The sequence below is a fragment of the Anabrus simplex genome, chromosome 8 (genome assembly GCF_040414725.1).
Source record: "Anabrus simplex isolate iqAnaSimp1 chromosome 8, ASM4041472v1, whole genome shotgun sequence".
NCBI lineage: Eukaryota > Metazoa > Arthropoda > Insecta > Orthoptera > Tettigoniidae > Anabrus > Anabrus simplex.
This window is the reverse complement of record NC_090272.1, coordinates 2165725-2190776: the sequence shown is the minus strand read 5'-3', so window position 1 is coordinate 2190776 and position 25052 is coordinate 2165725. Positions and strand designations below refer to the sequence as shown.

General features: G+C 40.9%; 1 protein-coding gene across 1 annotated transcript in view; it reads left to right on the top strand.

Moving 5' to 3' along the window:
• LOC136878949 (lysosomal alpha-mannosidase) overlaps positions 1–25052 on the top strand; it is a 344628-nt gene that overhangs the window by 214934 nt on the left and 104642 nt on the right. The window contains exons 11-12 of the mRNA XM_067152580.2: positions 16718–16941; positions 18221–18426. Coding sequence (XP_067008681.2) covers positions 16718–16941; positions 18221–18426 — 430 coding nt within the window. The remainder of the gene's footprint in view (positions 1–16717; positions 16942–18220; positions 18427–25052) is intronic.

Genomic DNA, 25052 nt, shown 5'->3' with positions numbered 1-25052 from the left:
GTGGGATCAAGGTGGAAATCATGGCTAACAAAGAAGTCATTACAAGCGCAATTGCGGTGATAATGGATCTGTCCTAAGGAGAACATATGGGGAATTATTCTCGGAAGAACAACGAGCAAGAGCTTGGTAGAGAATGAAGGAAGCTGTGTAACTTCTCTGCATATCTATATGTACTATAAAATAACTTGTCCCGACTGACTGACTGACTGACTGACTGACTGACTGACTGACTGACTGACTGATTCATCATCGCCGAGCCAAAACCACTGGACAAAAATAAATTAAATTTTGGGGATAAATTTTCTTACAATGCAGCTGCTCACTGAGGGAGGATTTTTGGATACTACGTCGTCAAGGGGGTGAAAATAGGGGTTAAATTTTAAAATGAGTATATCTGGAAAACTGAATAGCTTAAAGACATGAAAATTGGTATTTGGAATCTTCTTTAAAAAAAGGGAAAACGTATCTCTTTTTTTCTGAAAATCTTCTTAACGGGGGTGAAAAAAGATGAAAAGGGGGTTGCATACTTTTTATGTGGATACCTATAGCTCAAAAACTGAAGATGTTACAGTCATAGAAATTGGTATTCGAAATCTCCTTTAAAATAAAGAAAAAGAGAAAAAGTAGTTGTTAAATTCAAATACATTGGTGTGATAATACAACTTTATGGGCTTGATAAAGAAGCAAACCGCGAGAGAGCCAGAAAAATGGAGCTTGCATTCCACCTTACAAAAACACATACAAAAAGAAAGCGATCCCTAATAGGACAAAACTACGTCACAATCAGGCAGTAATTCAACCAGAGTGCTTATAAGTATAGGAGTTGTGTGCGTCCTACAGCGGGTCAATCAGAGGCCGCGGAGCGGGTCAAGATTGGTGGCGTCAGCAGCGCGGGAAATTTGAATTTTGGTGCGAAATTTGAATTTTGGAGGGAGATTTGAATTGTGGCGCGTAATTTGAATTTGTAAACAAAGTCACGTGCTCTTGTTTTTAAACAATGCCACGTGCTTTTTTTGACAGCTGTCATCTTGACGGAACCTAACCTCACTTTTAAGGACAACAACGCATCGCTAACCTCAGTGCTGCCATCTTAACGGCACTGAACCTCAACAACAACAACACATCGCTAACCTCACGGCTGCCATCTTGTTACACCGCTAACCTCAGTGCTGCTATCTTTACGCTACTACACTTCATCCTTAGGCACGTGGTGGAGGGCAATTTGAATAATTCCGTGTGCTTTTTGACAGCTGTCTTCCTCCATCTTGCATCGCTAACCTCAATGCTCTCATCTTTACGAGGGGCCTAGTGCACAAGATGGCGGCTATACACAGGTTCTTAGGAAGAAAGTTAGCTTAGAGGCTACTGCATAAGATGGTGGCTGCTATATAAGACGGCCGAGGCGCTTGCGCAAGATGGCGGCTGTTATTATGGAGAAAGCTGACTGAGGGGCTTACTGCACAAGATGGCGGCTATACATAGCCTCTTATGACCCCTTCCTCTTCCGAAGGGACACAGCTGCCCTCCTCCTCTTCCGTATAGCAAAAGGGCAAAAGGGCACCTCCTTCTAGCAAAAGGGAAAATAGGCAAAAAGGTCACCTCGTCATTGGTAGAACAAAAGGGCAAAACGGCTACTCTTCCGAGCAAAAGGGCACCTCCTCTTAGCAAAAGGGCAAATCTTTCTAGCAATAAAGGCAAATGAGCAAAAAGAACACTTCTTCCTTATCTGTAGGGCAAAAGGGCAAAAACGGCTCATCTTCCTATCAAAAGGGCTCTTTCTTATCTATGTCCCAGAGGCTCTGAACATCGGAGCGTGGGTTGGCGACCACGGAGCCCTCAGCTGAGTCCTGGCATTGCTTCCACTTACTTGTGCCAGGCTCCTCACTTTCATCTATCCTATCCGACCTGCCTTGGTCAACTCTTGCTCTTTTCTGACCCCGGCGCTATTAGGTTTGCGAGGGCTAGGGTGTCTTTCATTTTCACGCCCTTCGTGGCCCTTGTCTTTCTTTGGCCGATACCTTCATTTTTTGAAGTGTCGGACCCCTTCCATTTATCTCTCTGATTAGTGTTGTATAGAGGATGGTTGCCTAGTTGTGCTTCCTCTTAAAACAATAATCACCACCACCACCACCACCTTATCTATATGACAAAAGAGCACAGCGGGCGATTTAACCGTGCGGTTAGGGTCACGCATCTGTGAGCTTGCATCGCGAGATAGTGGGTTTTGACCCCACTGTCGGCAGCCCTGAAAATGGTTTTCCGTGGTTTCCCATTTTCAGACCAGGCAAATGCTGGGCTGTACCTTAATTTAGGCCACGGCAGCTTCCTTCCCACTCCTAGGCCGTTCCTGTCCCAGACCTATCTGTGTCGGAGCGACGTAAAGCAACTAGTAAAGAAAGCAAAAGAGCTCTTCCTCCTGGCTCGCTCTCTTATGCGTCAGGAAGGGCATCTGGCCGTAAAACAAAGGTTAGGCCCCCTATATGAGGATAGGGTTGCTCTCATACGCGTCAAAAGTAAGGTGGATGTGAGGTTAAGCATACAGTCTTAGCTAGCATAAGCCTAAAGGGTATATTACGCTGTATCGTGAAACGTTACTCACCGGTAGCTCAGTCAGTCGCTAAAACCCAAGAGACTCATACTAAGCGCCTAGCTCAGAGCCCGAGGGTCACTAGGCAGCCCTCCCCAACTACAGCTCGACACAAGCAATGCTTAGACTCAGCTTATGGCCCCGTTGAAGTCAACTTATTTTTGTTTCGCTTTGACTCAGCTCAGGGTCCCGTCTTCGTCAACTTAGCACGTTTGTTTGCTTAGACCTAGCTCATGGCACTAACAGCACGTTTGTTTCGCGTAGACTCAGCTCACGACCCCGTCGTTGACAACTTAACACGTTTGTTTTCCTTAGACTGTGCTCAGGGTCCCGCGTCGTTCCCTGTTAAGTGCCCTTCTCTTAGACTAGGCGGGGGATACCGACGCGGGAAGGAAGAACAAGGAAAAGGGCCTTAGTTACAGCTTACCCTGAAGAATTAAGCTTTAGTAGTTTTTAACTACACCGACCGCTTCTTGTAAAGAAACTTAGCTGCGTAATCTTTTGTTACACCTGCACTGCACTTCCTGCTTTTGTTCACTAGCAGCTCTTTTGTTACACCTGCACTGCACTTCCTGCTTTTGTTCACTAGCAGCAAGTCCACAGTCCACCGGATGTAGTCACGCATAACGTGTGTGAAAAGTGCTGATGTTATAACATCGCGTGTGTATATAAACGAATAACCACTTTCAATGAAGCTGACCATTGTGATTTATATCCGCTGAAAAAAGTAAGTTTGATTCTTTGATTATTATTATTATTATTATTATTATTATTATTATTATTATTATTATTATTATTATTGATTGTTTACGATTTCTTTTTTCTTTGTTTTTAGAAAATCATCGACTGCTGTCAACATTATTCCAGTGAGCATTCTTCATCTGCACATCTTAAGGTAAGGCTAATTTGCTGGTTAGTGCCTGCATTTTGGAAAGCAACTTCTACACTAGCTGATAAAGATCTCAAGCAGCATGTATTTTAGCTCAGTAAAGAAAGCTACGCTAGCTGTTGACGAACCGACTAACCTTCTAGCAGCCGACTCATTCCCTTTCCTACCCTATCATCACAATGTGTAACACAAGTGCTTACTTTACTTCACCTTTCTAAGCCATCTTTCAAGCTACAGACATACATTAATAGCATATCTTTGTTTTTTCTAGGTACACCAAGAATTATCGTCATCATTTATTGCAGTTTGCAGGTTTCAACGTGCACATTTTAAGAATTTTCTTATTCATCCGAGTAACAGTTTGCAGTCTGTAACGTGTATATCTTAAGGTATGTTTCGACCTTTTTATCGATCTCATATGTTTACACTGTTTTTAAACATTCTGAAAAATAATATTTCGCTTTTTTGTGGAAAAATCAAACGGATTAACCAGGCCGCTGACGAGTCTACCGCAGAATCAGCGATTACAAATTTGGGGAAGAATTTTATGCGTCTGTAAGGACTTCCAAGTTTTTCTACCCAGTCTGCTAACTGATTTAGAAGTAGAAGAAATAAATTAACGTTCTATTTGTCAAATCTTGTGTCATTAGCTTTGTTGGTGCGTAATTATGACTGTGAATTGGGAAACTATACATACATGCTATTTATCGCATATTCTAAGCGGCATTATACGAAATTTATCAAATATTTTAGATCCAAATTCTTTCTTACTCTCTTGCTATAATGTTTTCGAAGAAAAATTCACTTCTTTTCTGTCCATGCATACAGCGCTAGTGTTGCATGTTCCTTCATTCCTTTCAAAGATAATCAGGAAATTTATGAAACATTTACATTTCTTCTAAAATGACGAAACTCTTATGTTCAGACAATATTTCGGTATGGTTTCGCAAACACATCGTTGACACACTGCTAGCTAAATTTCAAAAGTTTGAATAAGGAGCAAGTAATAAGGCATTTGAAAGCATTTTGCATCTTATTGTGTGCTAATTCGACCCCATTAATTCACGTAGGCGACACATTAAACTTCCTCAAGCGATTATAAATAAGAAAGCAGTCATCAATATTGATAATAACGATGACTGTTGTTTTATTTGGTGCATCGCCATGGCGTAGACCACCGAGAACATTTCAGTGTAAGGATATGTTTATCCAGTTGCAACAGTCATTAAATTTTGAAGGTGTTTCTTTTCCTATGGATTTAGCAAACATTTCTACGTTTGAAAAAACAACCCGATTTTTTTCTTTTCTATATACGGTGTTGACGGAGACCGTGTTGTAGGGCCATTTTGCATTGTTTCATATCAAAACAACACCATCTTCATCTTTTATATGTTTGCAATGAAAACACAAGCCACTACTGCTTGATATCTAAGCTTTCCCGTCTGTTAAACTCTCAACTTTCAATACACAATGGGAAAAAATTTATATGTGAGTGATGTTTGCAGTACATTACTACGGAAATCATCTTAGCTATACATGTCGTTGATTGTGCAACACATCCTGCGTAAACATTGTTCTGCCAACCACGGAAAATGCAAAAAATTAAGTTTGAGAATTTTATCGATAAGTACCTGTTCCCTTCACGGTTTATGGAGATTTTGAATGTTTTACGTCGCCAACCCGACATGAGCGAACCCAACACGGATTATGTGCAAAAACACACTCCGTTTTCAGTAGCTTACAAAGTCGTTTGTTCGTACGATGCATCACTATCTTATTTAGGATGTATCGAGGCGGAAACAGCACAGAATGGCGGCAGAACGCGTTCATACAACCCGTGCCCATTCAAATGACATTGGATGAAATGATTTTGCATGATGAAAGTGATGAATGTCACATCTGTAAACAGCCGATTATTTTCCTCCGGATTAAGGTTAGAGTTCACTGTCACTTTACCGGGAAATATCGCGGGCCTGCACATGATTCGTGCAATCTCTCATATGGTGTACCTAAATTTATTCTATGCTTTTTCCACAATTTGTCAAGTCACTTCATTTTTCGTGAATTTGCGCAACTAAATTGTACACATTTCACTGTGATTGCGCAAAATTATGAATGCTTTATTTCATTCAGTTATCGTGTAGGCGATATTAGCATTAGCTTTCTAGATTCCTATAAATTTATGAACTTTTCACTTGATACACTTGTAAATGGACTTTACATTCGAGAGTATTTTTCAGATCGTGAATAATTTAAACTTTGTATAAGGAAAGGTGTTCTTCCCTATGACTATATTCAGAGCTTTCAAACATTAGAAGAATAATGTAGAGTTTGAGGGATGTTCTACCATTCAACACATTACAACAATTCATTCAATTATAAGAAGACCGGTTTCGACTCCAAGGAGTCATCGTCAGTTCTTGGTGAAAATTAAATTAAGGGGAAACTGATAACAATCGTCATAATGAAAAATCCATGCACCTATTGGTGGTTGCTTGGAAATACATCATTGAGTTGATAGATATTTCCTAGAAATGTAACATACACTTGGCAAGGAGAACTTGGAGCTTAGAAAGTTCTCAATTCTGGTTCTAACAGTCTAGTGCTCATAGAACACGGAACACTGGAATTACATGTACTGGATTGAAAATATATACAAAACACAGTAAGGACACTTATAATGGTGTGTAAAACTTGGCTCTCTAAGAGAATTCTTGGATTTGACAGTCCTGTTTCTGTCTGAAAAAGATTGGATGAAATACACACAATGAAGCAAAATGTATAAAGATACAGATCTAGTCTAAACTGTCACGCGTTCATGTTCACGGAACACTGGGAACACTTGTATTGTTTGATAACACACTCGTTGAAATGAAAACACTTATAACCATATGAAATATTGGCGTTACAAGAACATTTATGGGTTTGACTGTCCTGCTTCCCCTGACTAAACTAGTGAAATAAATATACATTGAATGTTAAAGATAAACTACTTGGTATTTTAAAGTTCTGGTTTTTTGTTTAAAAAATTGTCATGTGTTCGTGGAACACAGAATAGAACTGCTGGTCCTGCTTCTGTCTACTGGAAACTAATGCATTAACGCAGTTGAAATTAATTGATTGAAAGTTTATACACCAATGCGAAACACTTGGCACTTTAATATTCTTGGATCTGAGTAAAATATCGTTGTATGTTTACACAACTTGGCATAGACTTGTCGAGCGGTCTTGTCACAACCAACCAGAATATGTAAAGCTTAAAAAAACAAAGACTTTTTGACTATTACAACCACACATCACATGAAACGTTTGGTGAACACCTGAAGTTATACACTGCTCTGAGATGCTGAGTATTTAAGAGAGATCTTGGGTCTATATTAAAATTGTTACCGTGTGTTAGTGGAACATGTCGGTCCTGAATCAAGATACTTGCTGGTTTTAGCTTACATGAGCTTGCAGTGATAAATGGAATGAACTTGAATTAAGCTGGTTGAAGAGCTGGGGGAACACCCTTCAGTATGGAATACTTGCTATTGTTGTTGTAGTATGGTGATGGCATGGCCTTGGCTTATGGAAACGTGCATTGAAAGTGTCTGAGGAAAAAGAGAAAGATGGAATGCGAAACTGTTGTGTGTGTCTTCGAGTTAAAATGAAATGTTGCTTTTATTAATTTAGTCACTCCGTATCCGCTCGTGCTGACCAGCCGTTTGAAGAGTGGGTTGCGATCTGTTCAACTGTGCTTGTGTGTGTGTGTGTGTGTGTGTGTGGTGCTATTGTTGGTTGGGAGAGGCGGAAGGTGTGGCTTGCTTTGGATAGGTTGAGGTGTAAAATGGGTGTGTGAGAGAGGAGGAGAAAGTGCTTTGTTGTCGGGTCGTTCTGTCTAGATATGTTTTGATGATGAGGGGATGAATGGCCTCCTAAAGAATGTTTGCTTTTTGGGTGGATTTGTTCAGATTATGATTAAAATTAACTTGTTGGTCTAATGCTATATAAAATATTTCTTTGATATTGAGTAGGGGTCCCTTTTCCATGGTTTCAATAATTTGCAGGTTTTTTATCTATGTCGGAGAATTTATGATTGGATTCGTGCATGTGTAGACCCATGGCTAAATGCCTGTTATGTGTGAGCATTCAAAACAACCAACAACAATCGTTCTCATTTCCGCAATCCAGCGACCGTAAGTAAATCGGACAAATTTGGCAAATCATGCATCTACAGATTACAGTGCCAAACTTGTACAGCAAGCTACATCGGACAGACAGGACGGAACTTTAACACCAGGTACACCGAACACATTAATGCAGTTGATCGTGACCTTATTTCTATTGAAATGAAAAAAAACAGAGATCGTCTCTGCTAAGCCAATTTATTCAGGAATGGATATACTTGATTTTTCAAAATTAAAAATTTTGATTTTCATTATGGATTTGCAAAGCGACAGTTTTATGATCTTACACTTTTGTATATGGATAGAGATAGTTTCATTTATCATATTCGGAAGACGGACGTCTACATTATGATGCGAAACCATTCGCAATACTTTGACACTTCTTCCTTTTCACCTAGTAATCCATTCAACATTTGGCCGCAGAACAAGAAAGTCATAGGGCTTATGAAAGATGAATGCGGCATGAATATCATGACTGAGTTTATTGGTTTAGCATCAAAATGTTATGCCTATGACACTCAAAAGTCTCAGTCTGTTAAAAAAGCATAAGGCGTAGGTGAAAGCGTCGTTAGCCGTTTACATCTTCAAACTATCGCGATGTACTCACCTCTTGAAATGCTGATTTCTGTATGCAAGAAAGGATTCAATCAAGTAAACATCATATGTATACGATCGAACTAAACAAATGTTCATTGCTTCCTTTCGATGACAAGAGTGTATGGGATAGTGATTCCCTTACTAGTGTTCCAAGGGGGTACAGCATCAACTAAAACTTGTAAATACAAGAAAGGGAAAGGTACAGGAAAGTAGTAAGATAAAACATATACATACAAGAATTGCATTAAGAAGGGGAGAAGTACACGAACATCAAGCAAAAATCACTGCAGCAAACGATTCAATACAAAAAAATGTACATACAAGATGTAATAAATAATGTACAATTGGCATATTATTTTATTTTAGATTAGGTTTTACCTCCTCCTCCTTCCAATATCTCTTCTTCTTTGCAAGATAAAGTTTTGTTCGATGCTCGGAGAAGAAGAGTAAGTATGTCAAGAAAGAAGGTGTTCAGCAGATTCGTAAGTATGTTATCGTCTCAGCTTGTTAAGAAAAGAGCAGCTCAGTAAGTATGTTGAGAAGGAAATCTTTTTTTTCTGAACATTGTTCGATTCTAGTTTTGCAATGCAGTGTTTTGAACAATTACAACATCGAACTATAGTGTGTGATTTATTTATTTTGTGTTCTCAACACTTGTTCGACATCAACTATTGTATGTGATTCTAGCTTGACGTAACAACATTGATTGTGATTCTAGTCATAACATGTTCCCAACAGCAGCTTCGTAAGTATGTGTTCAAGTCTCAACATGCACAATGACGTCATCGCTGCGACACGTGCTTTCGCGATGCATGTTTAAACTTGTTCGATAAAGCTATGTCTTGACAGAGGAGGAGGAGGAGGAGGAGGAAGTCATAACAGCCTATGTATACCCCCTTTTTGTGTAGTAGCCTCTAATCTAGCAGCTGTTATCTTGTGTAATTAGCGTCGGGAAGGGCATATTGTCGTAAACCAAGGATAGCCCCTTCAAGATGGGGGATGTGAGGTTAGGTTCGCTCTCTTAGGCGTCGCGAATGCACTGAAGTTTTGTTATTTAAGGATGGCCGCTGACAGCTGACGGAATTTTTCAAATTTCCCGCCACCAAGTGGCTAAGGTAGTAGCAGTCAGGTTTAGTGTTGTAAAGATAGCAGCACGGAGCTCTGTTGATTAAAGATGAAAGCTGTCAGAAGGGCGTAGAATTTTTCAAAGTACCCGCCACTACATTTCAAAGGTAGTAGCTAAAGGTGGCAGCACGATGCTCTGTTGATTAAAGATGGCCGCTGACAAAAAGCACGAAGAATTTTCAAATTGCCCGCCACCACGTACCTAAGGTAGTAGCTAAAGATGGCAGCACGATGCACTGTTGATTAAAGATGGCCACTGACAGCTGTCAAAAGGCACATGGCTTTGTTTAAAAACAAGAGCACGTGGAATTCTTCAAATTGCCCTCCACCGCATGCCTAAAGACCTTCATAACAGCAGCCGCCATCTTGTGAAGTAGCCTCTAAGCTAGCTTTCTTCACAAGAGCCCATGTATAGCCGCCATCGTGCGCAAGCGTCCCTAGGGTGTCTCATAAGAGCAGCAGCCATCTTGCACAAGCGCCCTTGCAAGGTGTCGGATGACATCTGTCAAAAAAGCACGTAGCATTGTTTACAAACAATAGCACGTCGTGATGACGTTACATAGTCAATGACCTTGGCTGACAGATAACTTGCGCAAGCGCCCTTAAGCCGTCTCATAAGAGCAGCCGCCATCTTGTGCAGTAGCCTCTAAAATATCTTTCTCTATTTAAGTCTGTGTATAGCCGCCATCCTGCGCAAGTGTCCCTACGGAGTCTCATAAGAGCAGCAGCCACCTTACCCAAGCGCCCCTAGGCCGTAGCATAAGGAGCCGTGTATAGGCGCCATCTTGTACAATTGGCGTCGGTAAGGGCATCTTGCCTTAAGAGTAAGGATAGTCGCCTTCGAGATGGCGGATGTGAGGTTATGCTTGCTCGCTTAGGCGTTGAGAAGGGCAACTAGCCGTTAAAGTAAGGTTACGCCCCTTATGATAGTAACTGGAAGGTTAGGAACGCACTCTTATGCAAAATCCGCAAATCGACGTTGCTCACCTACTATACTAGGGTTCAATGATCTTGCATTGGATCCTACATTGCTACTAGAACTCGGGTGCTGAATCTGCAAAAAATGTGTTGACTCATTGCCGGGAGTGGAAAACTCCACTGCTCGCCTCTGTAGATAGCAGGATATGCGCGCGCACATGTTGATCTAAGCAATCTCTAGGTATAAATACGAGTGTAAGACAATGTATCCTTGCTTGCGTCGTAAGAGGCGGCCGTGCCCTAACCCCTAGGGCAATCTTTTTTTGTAGAGGAGATATCGCTAGGGAGCCTATACTCCCCCGAAGTCAATAAAGCATAACAATTTACTTAGGTTAGCCTAAGATAAGAGTCGTAGAATTTCAAAATTTCGCGCGCCCACGTCCCTTAGGTGGCATCCATGAGGATTTTGCCCGTCAAGCTGGCGGCATTGTGGTTAGCGATGCAGGATGGTGGATGACAGCTGTCAGAAAAGTACGTGGCATTGTTTACAAACAAGGGCACGTGGAATTTTTCAAATTGCCCACCATCACGTGCCTAAGGTAGCAACTATGAGGTTTAGTGCCGTCAAGATGGCAGCAATGAGGATAGCAATGCGTTATTGTTGAGGTTTAGTGCCGTTAACATGGCAGTACTGAGGTTAGCGATGCGTAATTGTCTTTATAAGTGAGGTTAGGGTCCGCCAAGATGACAGCTGTCAAAAAAGCACGTGGCATTGTTTACAAACAAGAACACGTGGCTTTGTTTACAAATTCAAATTTCGCGCCAAAATTCAAATCTCCCGCCAAAATTCAAATCTCACGCCAAAATTCATATTTCCCGCCAAAATTCAAATTCCCCGCGCTACTGACATCACCAATCACGTGGTCCGCTCCGCGGCCTCTGATTTGCCCGCTGTAGGACGCACACAGCTCCGCTACTCTTATATGCTTCAGAATGTCTGGGATTAACAACTAGAAAAGACATTGAAGAAACTAAGAAGAAGGAAAGAATTATTTTAAGAAAAATCCACGCTCCAAAGAAATGTACTGACACATATCGATTATGCAGTAACAAAGAAATATATAAAACATGCAGTAGGATTTCAGATGCCATTCGAAAGCGAAGAGTTAAATTTTTGGACATATTTCAAGAATGCCTGATACAGACTTGCTAAGAAAGTCTTAAACCACTTCAATAAGCCCAAGAGGAAAGGCAGCTCTTATGAAAATTGGTTCGTTAACGCGAAGAAGGATTTTCAAGAAATGAACATCACGCATCAAAACATCCAAAATAGAACCACCCTCAGAAAGAAGTTACACACATTTAGGGTTTCCTAGAGCCAGAAACAGCGACCAAGAAGAAACAACAATGGACGGCTGAAAGTTAAGATGCAACAAGCAGGAGGATGAAGGAAAACTGGCGCCGAAGAAAAACTATGAGGAGTTATTTACGAGGCCCACAGCTGACCAAAATCGATAAAAGAAGAAGAAGGAAATACGTATTTTTTTGTCTTTGAAAAATTTACTTAAAGGGTGGTGAACAGGAGTGACAAATGGGGTGAATTTTTTAAATGAGTACATCTCAAAAACGTAACATGTTACACACGTGAAAACTGGTATTTGGATCTCCAGTAAAAGTAAAGGAACACGCGTAATTTGTTTTCTAAAAATCCACATAAGGGTAAGTGTTAAAGGGGGTAATGAGCTTATATGCATTATGTATTAAAAACTTGAAACGTTACAGACGTGAAAATTGGTATTTTTAATCTCATGTCAAAATAAAAGTAACACGTATTTGTTTTCGAAAAAATCACTTCAGGGCGGGGGGGGAGGGGGTGAAAATGACTGAAAAATGTGTTGAATGCTTTTCATGTGGATACTTATAACTCAAAATCTGAAGATGTTACAGACATGAACATTGGTATTTGGAATGTCCCTTAAAAATAAGGAAACACGCAGTTTTTGTTTTCTGAAAAAGTATTTAAAGGGGGTGAAAATTAGTTAGAAAAGTGTTGAATACCTTTTTGAGGATATTTATATCTCAAAACCTGAAGATTTTACGGTCATGAAAAGTTTTATTTGGAATCTCCTTTAAAAATAAAGAAACACCTGGTGAATTCTTTAGATCAGTATTCTCAAAAACGGAACGTGTTAGAGACGTAAAAATTTGTGTTTTTTGAATCTCTATTAAGAACTAAAATAACACATACTCTTTGTTTTCGAAGAATCACTTGGTCGGGGGGGGGGGGATAAAAACACTTAAAGAGGGGTTGAATTATTTTTTTACGATACTGTTATCTCAAAATCTGAAGATATTACAGATGTGAAAATTTGTATTTGCAATCTCCTTTAAAAATAATCACGTATTTTTTTCTTAAAAACCAATTAAAGGGGATGTATAAAGGACCGAAAAAAGGGTTGAATTCTTTTTATGAGGATGCTTACATCTCAAAAATTGAAGATGTTACAGACATGAAAATTTGTATTTGGAATCTTCTTTAGAAGTAAAGAAACACGCATTCATTGTTTTCGGAAAATTCAATGAAGGGTGGGTAAATGAATTGAAAAATGAGTTTAATTCTGTGCATGAGTGTACTTATATCACAAAAACGAAAGATGTTACTGATATGAAAATAGGTATTTGGAATCTCCTTTAAAAAATAAAGAAACTCGAAATTTTGAGGGGTATTGGAGGGGGTGTATAAGGAGGATACAAATAAGAAGGGGACATCGCTAAGGGGCATTGATTGGGGAATGAGGATTGTTTATATGAAACCGTTTTAATTACGAAGTTATCCTAAGTGTTAAATAACAGAAGATTTAAAACAAATGTAATCCCTCAGAGAGTTAAAAGATCCGAAAACAAATATATTAATGTAACTTGCTCCTGCCATAACCCGTCGATCTGCGTTTCTACAAGCTTCTGGAAATATCGTCGCATCTACGTCTCCATATACTCTACAATATCTACGTTTCTACTGGACTACATGCTTTCTACTATTATTATTATCATTATCTATACCTCTATGTATTATTGGGTTAACTTTGCTTTGTGCTCCGCTGCGGCATCTCTCGACATACTGACTGTCGTCCTCCTGTCTGCTTTACACCAGCTACGTCATCTGCCATGTCACTTAAACCTTCTCGAATAGACTGGTCTTCGCTTCTGGGCGTGTATGTATTGACTGGCATCAACTTGTGTAAAGTGTGTGTGTGTAGAGGGGCCACTGACCTCGCCGTCTGGTGCGCATTCTATTCCCGTCCAGCTGGGGAACATATTATTCCGATTATTGTTATCAATAAAAAAGGTTCTTCATTCATTCAAAAGATTCTATAACTATTCCTCTACAAAGAATTATTATCTGAGATGACGACCTATGAAAACATATGAAAACTGTAAATTAAGTCCTGCATAGCAGTTCCTTTTTATCTCTTTATTATTTGTGAAAAAGGTTAATTTGATTCTTAAGGGAACTTTAAATATCTCTTGGGTGTTATATATATCTAGGGTTTGTTTAGGATCTATTTCTGCTCGTATGTTAGTCTGTGTGTATTCTGCTCAAGTTACTTATCGAAAGGTGATATCTTTTCTTGTTGTTGGTACCTACCACTTATCCCCCCAGTACTGCTTCGGGTCGCTCTGCTTCTTCTCTCTGATTGATGCGATCGACTTCTTGGTACAGTGTTGCCAACATTTTGAAATCGTCTGGTTTTTTCTAACAACAGTGATGGAAAAATTTACCATGCAGATAACACAAAATTAGGCGACAACGCCACATTAATTCCTTCCCCCGGAACGGTTTGACAACATTCCAAATAGCGGTATATATTTTAAATCGTAGGTATGAAATATTTTTAAACGTTTCACGGCTAAAGTGTCAAATGAGATTAGCTCCGTAAACTAAATAATTCATCCCATCAAAAACGTTTGGCGTACAAAGCTGTTGTGCCCTAGGTGTAAAATACCGTATACTTCAAAGTATTTAGATGGTAAGTGACTCTCATTCTTCCGAAACCGTTGCAGGCACGACCTTCTTCTGTATCCTAATTGTAAATAAATATTTCAAAACATTAATCCCTTAAAAAATTATTGATTCCTCCATTACTGTTCGATCTACAAAATCAAACTTTCACAGGCTTGTCGCTTTTACGTCCTAAATGTTAAATCAGATGTCGTTGAAAAAGTTCAAATTCTTCCGTACAAGGTTCAAGTGAGTGCTAGATTACGAAATAAATAATCATTCCCCAGAACCGTTTGGCGTACGAACTGAGGAAGTAACTTACAGGAGCAGCTGACAGTGGACTCCCCAAAATGTAAAACTTTGAATACTAACTTTCATTTTAAAGCCGTAGTGAAGGACGGGTATCTTGCTAGTAATATAATATAATATAATATAATATAATATAATATAATATAATATAATATAATATAATATAATATAATATAATATAATATAATATAATATAATATAATATAATATAATATTTATTTATTTACATATTTTACGCCCACATTGGAGCACTTAAATCAATACATTTGGGTTAATTTCTTCTTTTTGTTCTCCCAGAACTTTCTCATCCTCTCCGACCAGGAAGCCCTTTGTGTGTCCGATATACTATATTGTTTCCGTTCAACTGTTTTTAGTTTGAGACTTATGCTTTTGTTCTTCAAAATCCTCTTCTCTTTTCTGTCTTTGATTTGTTGCCGAGTTATACCCAATTCTTCCAAATCATCCTCAACTTCTTTGAACCAATTATTATTGATTTTATTTTTCCAAAATTAATCAAATAGTTGTTTCAATATCCTGGTGTCTGGTAATCTTGATATGTGACAGAAAAAGGAAATTCTTCTTTTACGCATTGTAGATATTATTGATTCACATTCACGATAGACAAAGTTGTTAGACAACAATGTCCACGGTCCATCAACTTGGCGTTTTTTTAGTAATAATTGTTCTAAGAATTCTTCTATCAGTTTTCTGTAATTTGTCTGTTGTAGATTTTACATTTAATTTGAATGAAGTTTCACTAGCATACGTTGCCTCTAGTTTAACTGTGGATTATTAGTGTTTTAGCTTAGCGTTTATCGAAAGAGATTTTGTTTATAGGTTGGCCAGGTAAGTCTTTGTGCTTATTTAAATTTAGTTGTTCTGTGTTCTATTGCTTCTTTTTCATTTGTGTTCCATATAATATAATATAATATAATATAATATAATATAATATAATATAATATAATATAATATAATATAATATAATATAATATAATATAATATCGTGTGGCTATTGCTAGCTTGGTAATGCGAATCCCTGGCCTATGATAAACTATGTTGACGGTAATAATGTGTTTGGGTTACATGGATGTTGGCATTAGCACAGACACCGAGCCGTTCGCGTATACATCGAACCCGGGACCTCGAGGACCTAAGTCTAAGATGCTGAGCAATCAGCTTCTGAGATTAAAGGGAACAATGCAGCAGAAACAAGGGAAATAAATGTCATACTTAGCTACTTACACTGCGATCTCCTGGTGTAGCATCTTAGCTTCCTCCATAGATCAGTGCTAGAGTGTTGGTCTTCGGACCCCAAGATCGCGAGTTCAAACCCGACAGAGATAATCTGACTTTTGAAACTTCTCCCCCTGTGCCTGTCGTAAGAGGTGACTAAAAGCGGTTCCAGGGGCTCCTCACTTCAATACATCCTATCCGAACACCCTTGGTCAACTCTTGTTCATTAGAGCAGGCGAGGCGTAGGGAGACCTTCTTGGCCCCTGACTTTCTTTGGCCGATACCTTCATTTTCGAAGGGTTGGATCCCTTCCGTATTTTCTCTCCGATATTATTATATAGACGATGGTCGCTAGTTGTAAAAGATTTTTTCTAACACATTCGTGAATTAATTCAAACTCAGCCACAGGTCGCCAAACAGCTTCTCAACCATCTGGTGGACTAAAACGATACCTCAAAATTGACCCGTGGGCAATTTAAATGGCATCAGTTTGAAATGCCTGCACGCGCTAGCTTAGGCCATACGATGCTGATGATTATTATTGATATTATTGTTGCTGATTACCCACTTCTTTATATAGAGTCGGGGATGAGCTGAGATGAATTTATATGGCATGTTTTACGGCTGGACGCCCTTCCTGACACAATCTCAAATGAAGATCCAATGAAGATGAAATGAATGATGGAGAAAGAAATTGGGTAAGGAGGTGAAAGGAATCGGCTGTGGCCTATGAAGAGGGGTTCTCAGGACAGTCTCCTACATGTAGAGCCACTCCGTTCAATTATTGTTATTATTATTATTATTATTATTATTATTATTAATTATTAATTCTGCATGTAACTCAAACTCTCTGGTAAAGTCTAATTGTGCGTTTTTGTTTTTGTTCTCAGGAAGATCGCTACCACTGGTCCGGACGGCTCCTCGTCAGATGACAGCGCCATTGACCCCCGATTCAACGTGGACTCTTGTCTCATGAGGAATGAGAGTCAGTGTGGAGTGTCCGAGACTTCCGACACGTTCGTGGTCACAGTGTACAACCCTATGAGCCACACCACATCACACCACGTGCGCCTCCCTGTGCTGGAACCTGGCTACACCGTGCAGGACCCTGCAGGTAATACATCGTGGTGAAGTACAAGGAGTGGAGAACCAGAGATGTCAAGCTCGGCTAGGGCCCCGTGGTTACCAATCCACCTCTGAATGCATTCTAGCACTCACCGTCTGTTGAGAATGCTACCACGCGTTCAAAACTAACTCCACACCATAATCGGCATATTACGAGTAACCGGACGCAAGGTGAGTAGTGGTGATTATTCTTTTGTGACGTTAATGGAACAATAGAAGAGGTCCGACACTTGGAAGAATGAAGGTACCGGCAAAGAAAGGAGGTCCTGAAAATGAAAGGCGCGACAGGCCTCGATCGGACGAAAACAAGAGTTGACTAAGTGAGGAAAGATGAAGGCTGGGCCGCCGGGCTGAGTGGCTCGATCCTCGCTCACTCCGGTGGTATTCGAAGGTGCTCAGTACGTCAGCCTCGTGTCAGTAGATTTACTGCCACGTTACAAAACTCCTGTTATTTTCACCCTCTGATTGATCTTATGGTTGTCTAGTTGTACTTCCTCTTAAAACAATAGCCACCACTTTCCCTTTCACTTGCTTTTCACGACAGGCAGGGGATACCGAGGATGTGGCGAGCTAAACAGAGTTTTATCTTTTCTGAGACTAACATATATAACAGCAAATTCAAGTAAAACAGCGCGGGAAAAGCTGTACAATCCAGCGTTTTGCCTGGCCCGGTGTGAAATGCCGAGCAACATATAATAAAACTGAGCTGTTGGAAAAGCAGAAGGCTGGCGAAATTAACCGGGGAGATTAAGTTAGGAACAAAGTAATAACGGACAATCACGACTTTGTGAATGTTCCTTACAGCGCTGTAGGGGACTTAAAATCACCATAATGTACCTACAGTGACGCTTCAGATTGAGTCGTACTGCTTTTCTCCTCCACAGAATTCAAAATGGCCGAACTAATTATTAAACATGATGAAATATGTTATTTTTGTGGCTAAAAGTACCTAAGCAATATACTTTCAGTTCAAACATAAAAAATTATGTGACTAAATAATTCCAGCCGTTTCTCCTCCACCAACTTGACAGGGAAAGGAGCCACACCCTGAATTTAGCTTGAACTGGATTACATCACAGCACCTCTTGGTGTACCTCTCCATAATTTTGAAAGAAAGCAAACAAAGGACACGAGTATCCAATAGAGAATAGTAAATATAATAACTCTACCTAATTACACGCAACACACAACTTCAATTATGAGTGAAGATAAAAGGGATGTTTTCAATTCTACATTACATAACCCCTGGATGTCTCTTTGCTCGACAGGTGATGACGTTGTAAGCCAGATAGTACCGGTGCCAATCATGGTCCAGAACTTGAGAAGCCGCAATTCTAAGGCCAAGTATGAGCTGGTGTTCACAGCGGAGGGGCTACCACCTCTCGGCTTCAAGTCTTACTTCGTCACCAAGGGGCATGAGGACCAAAAGACTCCAACGGAAGACACGGACGACTCGAGGCGCATTAGTAACGAGGTCAGTTTCAATAAACTGCTCTCCTAGTGCACGATGTTTTCTGGTATCTTCCTCTGTCTGATCCTTTGCTTTGACAATGTGAGTAATAGCATTCCTTATGCCAGGGCCAGGCTCTTCCCTCGGCCAAAGAGAAGCGCTCCAGTGTGCTGGTGCTTCTACTACCACAGTGTCTTTCAGCTATGGATGGAATTCTCCTTATGTCGCACCGACACAGATAAATCTTATGGTGACGATGGGATAGGAAATACCTAGGAGAGGGAAGGAAGCGGCCGTGGCCTTAATTAAGGTACAGCCCTAGAGTTTACCTGGTGTGATATTGGAAAACTATCTTCAGGGCTGGCGACAGTGGGGATCGAAGCGACTACCTCCCGAATATAAGTTCGCAGCTGCACGGCCAACTTGCTCGGTGGCTGCTGAAAACGGGAAGTTATCAATCTGTCAGCCTTGGGATGCCAAAGAGGATATCAGGAAGCGGGTAAAGTTTGATTTCAAAAAATCAATCAGTCAATCAATCCTGATCTGCATTTAGGGCAGTCGCCCAGGTGGCATGCTTTCCTAGCCTTTTCTTAAATGATTGCAAATAATTTGGAAATTTATTGAACATCTCGCTTGGTAAGTTATTCCAATCCCTAACTCCCCTTCCTATAAACAAATATTTGCCCCAATTTGTCCTCTTGAATTCCAGCTTTATCTTCATATTGTCCTATTGTCATATTGTGATCTTTCCTGCTTTTAAAGACACCACTCAAAATTATTCGTCAACTAATTTCATTCCACGCCATCTCTCCACTGACAGCTCGGGACATAGCACTCAGACGAGCAGCTCGTCTCCTTTCTCCCAAGTCTTCCCAGCCCAAACTTTGCAACATTTTATTAACGCTACTCTTTCGTCGGGAACCGCCCAGAACAAATCGAGTTGCTTTTCTTTGAATTATTTCCAGTTCTTGAATCATGTAATCCTTGCAAGGGTCCCATACACTTGAACAATACTCTAGTTGGGGTCTTACCAGAGACTTATATGCCGCCTCATTTACATCCTTACTACAAACCCTAAATATCCTCATATCCATGTGTAGGGATCTGTACCCTTTATTACAATCATATGTATGTGATAACCCCAATGAAGGGCTTTCCTCATATTAACACCTAGGTACTTACGATGCTCCCCAAAAGGAACTTTCACCCCATCAACGCAGTAATTAAAACAGAGGGGAATTTTCCTATTGGTGAAACTCACAACCTGACTTTTAACTCCGTTTATCATCATAACATTGCCTGCTATCCATCTCACAACATTATCGGGGTAATTTTGCAGTTGTTCTCTATCTTGTAACTTATTTATTACTCTGTCCAGAATAACATCACCTGCAAAAAGCCTTATCTCTGATTCCACTCCTTTACACATATGGTTGATATATATATAAAGGTCCACTAATACTGCCTTGAGGAATTCCCCTCTCAGTTATTACAAGGGCAGGTAAAGTTTCGCCTACTCTGATTCTCTGCGTTATATTTTCTGGAATTATAATCATTCATTCAGTCACTCCTTTTTCTACTCCAATTGCACTAATTTTTGCCAGTAGTCTCCCATGATCTCACCTATCAAATGCCTTAGATAGGTCAATCGCGATACAGTCCATTTGACCTCCTGAATCCAGGATATCTACTATATCTTGCTGGAATCCTACAAGTTGAGCTTCGGTGAAATAACCTTTCCTAAACCCCACGCTCCTTCTATCGAACCAGTCATTAATTTCGCAAGCACGTCTAATATAATCAGGAAGGATGCTTTCCCAAAGTTTACGTGCTATGCATGTCAAGCTGACTGGCCTGTAATTCTCAGCTTTATGTCTACCACCCCTTCCTTTATACACAGGGGCTACTATAGCAACTCTCCATTCATTTGGTATAGCTCCTTCATGCGAACAATAATCAAATAAGTACTTCAGATATGGTACCATGTCCCAACCCATGCTCCATGTTGTTCAGCAATGCTGATGTGCTGCCTTTTAGAGCAACGGCGACGGTCGTAGTGACAGCATCCTAGACACGCTCAGTAGGATTGAGGCTGGGTGACTTTTGCGGCCGTGAATTGTCTACAGTTTAGGAGTGACGGCCGGCAGGTGCACGGTGCTGGATTGATATGATCCGAGATCTGGCTTCCGTATCGATCGCTGCTGATGCACCAGCGGTCCATTTCATTCCATCTAAACAACATGTATACATGGAAGGCCTCAGCCATTCCCAAATGATGCGTGACGGAGAGAGGTAGTCCCGTTCCTTGGTGTAGTGTTGTGCATAGTGCTTTGCTGCTGGTGCGTGCAGCGGTTTGTGTGTACGTAGTTTGGTGTTCGTAGAGGTTGTGTTAACCGACCTATTTGTGTTGTAACCTAGTGCCACGTCCCTGTGTTGGGTGTTACCTGTGCTGTGCATGTTTTATTCCATGTTGTAGTGCATACCGGTATACTAGTTGTATATTAGCATGGCTTTTCTCCCGCCGGGATTAGGAGGAAACTGCTCAATCAATTCTCCGGATTGTTATCCTCTATTGCTACTGTTTTCGGCCTAAGTGAAAGTGCGCCAAAGAAAAGTAAAATTGATATGCTCCCTGACATTGACCAAAAACTACTAAGTGAACTGATCAAATTCGGCCTCCATTCTACCATGACACACCATGATGAAGGGAAGTTTCGTCTACAATTCTCCAAGCTCAATCTAGCGACCCGGGCATCTCCATTCTTAAACCAAGGACCAAGAAGCCCTACACACGGCACAAACATCGTGGACCTTTTCTCATTAACGACCTTCTTTAAGTCATACTTTTCGCTCTATTTCAAATTTCACACACTCCCTCACTAACTAAAATCCAAATTGGCCCTGAAAAGGCCCGTTTGTTGAGAAGAAAAGTTCTCCGTCTCATTTATTAAATTTTCTTTTCTATCTTTTCCAAAGTAAATCAGCGAAGAGGAGGTTTCTGCTCTGACTTGGTGGAAAATGTCACCACCAAGACAGATAGTTTTCTCCCCCTCCAGTGCAATTAAATATAGATCGCGAAGCGTAGCGGTACCACGATCCCAAGACAACTGGTTGGTGTTCATTGCTTTACGCAACTGATTGAATAAGCAACTTTCTCTCAGTTAGTTGCGTCGACGTTTTGAGAATTATAATGCTTACCACCATTGCAATATCCTCGTTTTCCAGTATTTCATGGACAGGATGAAGCGATATTGAGAGGATTTCATTTAAATATATTTTAACGATGTGAATTCTTAAGGAATTTTTGTCAGGTTATGAGGAGGAACTACTAGCGTACAGAAGGGAGTCTTTGAGCTATGTGAATTAAAGTGTTCAGGAATACAGGATAAATTGGGCGTGCAGTATTAAAAGCTGGTGGTGGGGGACGACTAGTTGTCTGGTTTGGTCTGATGTGAGGAAACTACCTGTGATGTGTTATGAATGTCAGGAGTGTTCGGAGTAATTCTGGGGCGATTGATGCGGCAGGGTGTGCGTGGGTGAGGGGGTTGCGCAGGGGACTGATTTTAAGGCTTAGGAGAGACGGTGGTTGGTTTTTAGTGTGCTGTCAGGAGTTCAGCTGCCTTCCGCTGGTACAGTGTGCTTTGATTGCTTTCTTAAAGAAGGGGAAGCCAAGCTACATAGCGGCGTGATTGCCCTGAGACCTTACAAACAGAGTGATGGTGATGATGACCACATATGTTAACAAATTTACCAGCTGAGTGGTTAAGCTTTAGGCAATTGTGACACATAGTTACCAGAGTAGGATATTTTCCGAGGTTGGTACGGGTTCGATTCTTGTCGAAGGCTGTGGCTTGTGTGGAGGAATGGGCTTGTGGGATTATGGAGTGTACTGGCAGAAAATCAGATGGTAGTTAGGTAGTCTGGGTAGTTTGTGAAGTTGTAGAGGGGTTGCTCTGATTTTCTGGCTCATCGGGTAATCCTCTTTTTTAATGCTATTTGTTCGGGGCGTCGACCCATGTGGATATTTGCCCCTTTTGAACCTGCGTGTAATTGGAATTGCGGTAGTGTGGAATATTTTGTGTGAGGAAAGGAAGATTAAGGACGTCACAAACACCCAGTCCCGAGGCCAGGGATAATAATCATTGCAATTAAAAAACCCTGACCCAACCGGGAATCGAACCCGAGGCCACCGAATGACAGGCGGAGGCGTTGCCCCCTACACCTCGGGGCCGGACTCGGGTAAACCTAAGAAGCAGAAGATCCCCCCCCTGGGAGTCTCCATTTACTCGCCCTCAACCCCACCCACATTTATGCTGTACCCTACAGGTACTTGGTGACCCACTCGTCATATACCAAGTGCTACCTCGACCCATGTGTCCATGCCATCTTTTCCTGTGTTCTGCGCTGTTGTTTCTTTGCCCACGTCTGTTTTTGTGCCTTTTGACATACAATGGGCAGAGATGCGTTAGTGGAACGGTGGCGATAGTAACCTTGGTGGTTTCATCCAAACCAGAATATTAACGATATGGCCGTCCTGGAATGCCCAGCGCCCGCACCACTTCGAGAATGGAATGCCATCCATTATTTCGTGGCGACGTGCACTGAGATCGCGCGTCCTGTGCTCAACATGTCAACACCATGGTGCACATGTCAATCCGTACCAGAGCACCATTTAGCCAAAACAACAGATTCAGTTGTTCATCAGTGCCCCTTGGCTGTACTGACAGTATGGCGGATCTTGTGTTCGGGTCTTGCTCAGACTAACACAGTGCAGAACTGTGAGGCGGTGTTGTTCAACCAGTCACCAATGATCTGTGTTTAAAGCTGTCAATCAAGTGGCAGATTCCCTCTACTTAAGTTGCAAACCTGGCTTCGTATTTCCTCCACTGTAGTGCCGGTGTGCAATTTTTCACCTTACGTTTCGTTACTGTTGACCACTATTTGAACTCTATTGTCTCACTATATTTATTATCTTTAGAATCCAGACAAATCACCACCTTAACTGAAACCATAATCACTCACCACTAACTTGGTCCCTCAGCTCATATACCAACCATCTCCACATATTAGCTTTATCCTTAACACCTATCCAATTTACAATCACTCTCTTCCTCATTCACTGCACACTTTACCGCCTACGAATTTAACTATTTAATCACTCTTGTCATAGTTACGAATAACACACAAACTCCGCTATTCTCATGTGCACATCAATTTACTTTCTACTGCAAATTGCCTTTTTTGCTTCTTGTCACTATGCCTTCGTCCAATTTGTTCTTCTTACCCCATATCTCCCTTAGGCTCAAACTTCTCCCTTTCGTCAGGGTACCTCTTGCTTCTTCTTCCTGCCTCCCAGCCGTATTTTCACTTCCTTGTGTGCCCCTGTCACATCTTGTGTTTCCGCCCCCCACAGTCACTTCCTGTATCTTTTCTTCTCTCCCACAGGCCTTCGTCCTCAGCTCCTTAATTAATGCCCTAGTCTCGCTGGTTTCCTACCTTATTTCCCTTCTCACCCCAGCTGTTACCTCTCTGACTCCTTCTTCGATCGATTTGTAAATATCATTCATGTCTTCTTCTGTCAAGTTAATTTATTTTTGCTGCGAGCTTGGGTCCAGTGTCTTATTTTCTTTGGTTCTTTCTTTATCTCCAGGTCCGTCTTCACCCACTTTACTGTATCTGACTTGGCTTTCTTCCACTCTCTTCCCCACTACCCCTTCGTTCTTCCTATTCTCTTCCATTTCCTGTAATTTCTTCGCTGTCCACACTCTGGTCCATAGTCCATTGGATACTACTAGTTGTTGACCCTTAATGTAGGCTCTTAACCCTCGTATTTTAGCCCTGACTAAATGTTTTTTCAGGGTGTTTATATTCTTTACCCCTTCTCTTCCCATGTCTCTTTTAATCCAGATTTTTGTGCTACGTATATTATCTGCGCCTCTTATCACTACTTCCGCCATCAGGGTGGAAAACAACTTCAGTTTTATCGGCCTATCAGCCCGTTTTTTACCTATCCTTTACACATCATCAATATCAACTTCACTAAAGTTAATTTTCATCATTTTCTGAATAACTTCCACAACTTTGTAGGTTGTCAGCACTTTGTCTTCCCCTTTGTTTTTCGGCACTCCATATATAAATAAGCATTTCTTCCTGCGTTCACGGTTGCTGTCTTCAATTTCTGCTTTCAGCTTCACCACATCTTCCTCCATCTCCTTTATTTTTGCCTTTAATGATATCATTTCTCTCTCGCTGTTTTCCACTTTGTTCATTGTCTCGCCTGTTTTTCCCCGTATCCAACGCCTCATATGTTCAAATTCCTTCATTTGTTCTTTCATCATATTTTTAATCTGCTCAAACGGACATACTTCTTCCACTACTTCTTTCACCACTCTTCTTATGACCTCGAAGTCTTCCCAGTTCATGTTGTCATTGGAAGTCGGGCCGGGGTTCACCTCCACACCTCCTATGGCTAACAGTACCATAATCACCGCTGCCACCAGTATCATCTCGCCCATCATTCTTGTTTCCACTTTACCTCCTTTATTTCTAACTGTTTCCTTTTTCGATCTCCCCTGCCATCTTCCAATAGCTGTACGATATTGATCCACACCAATCATCTTCCTCTTCCCTCCCATCTTACTTTTCCACTC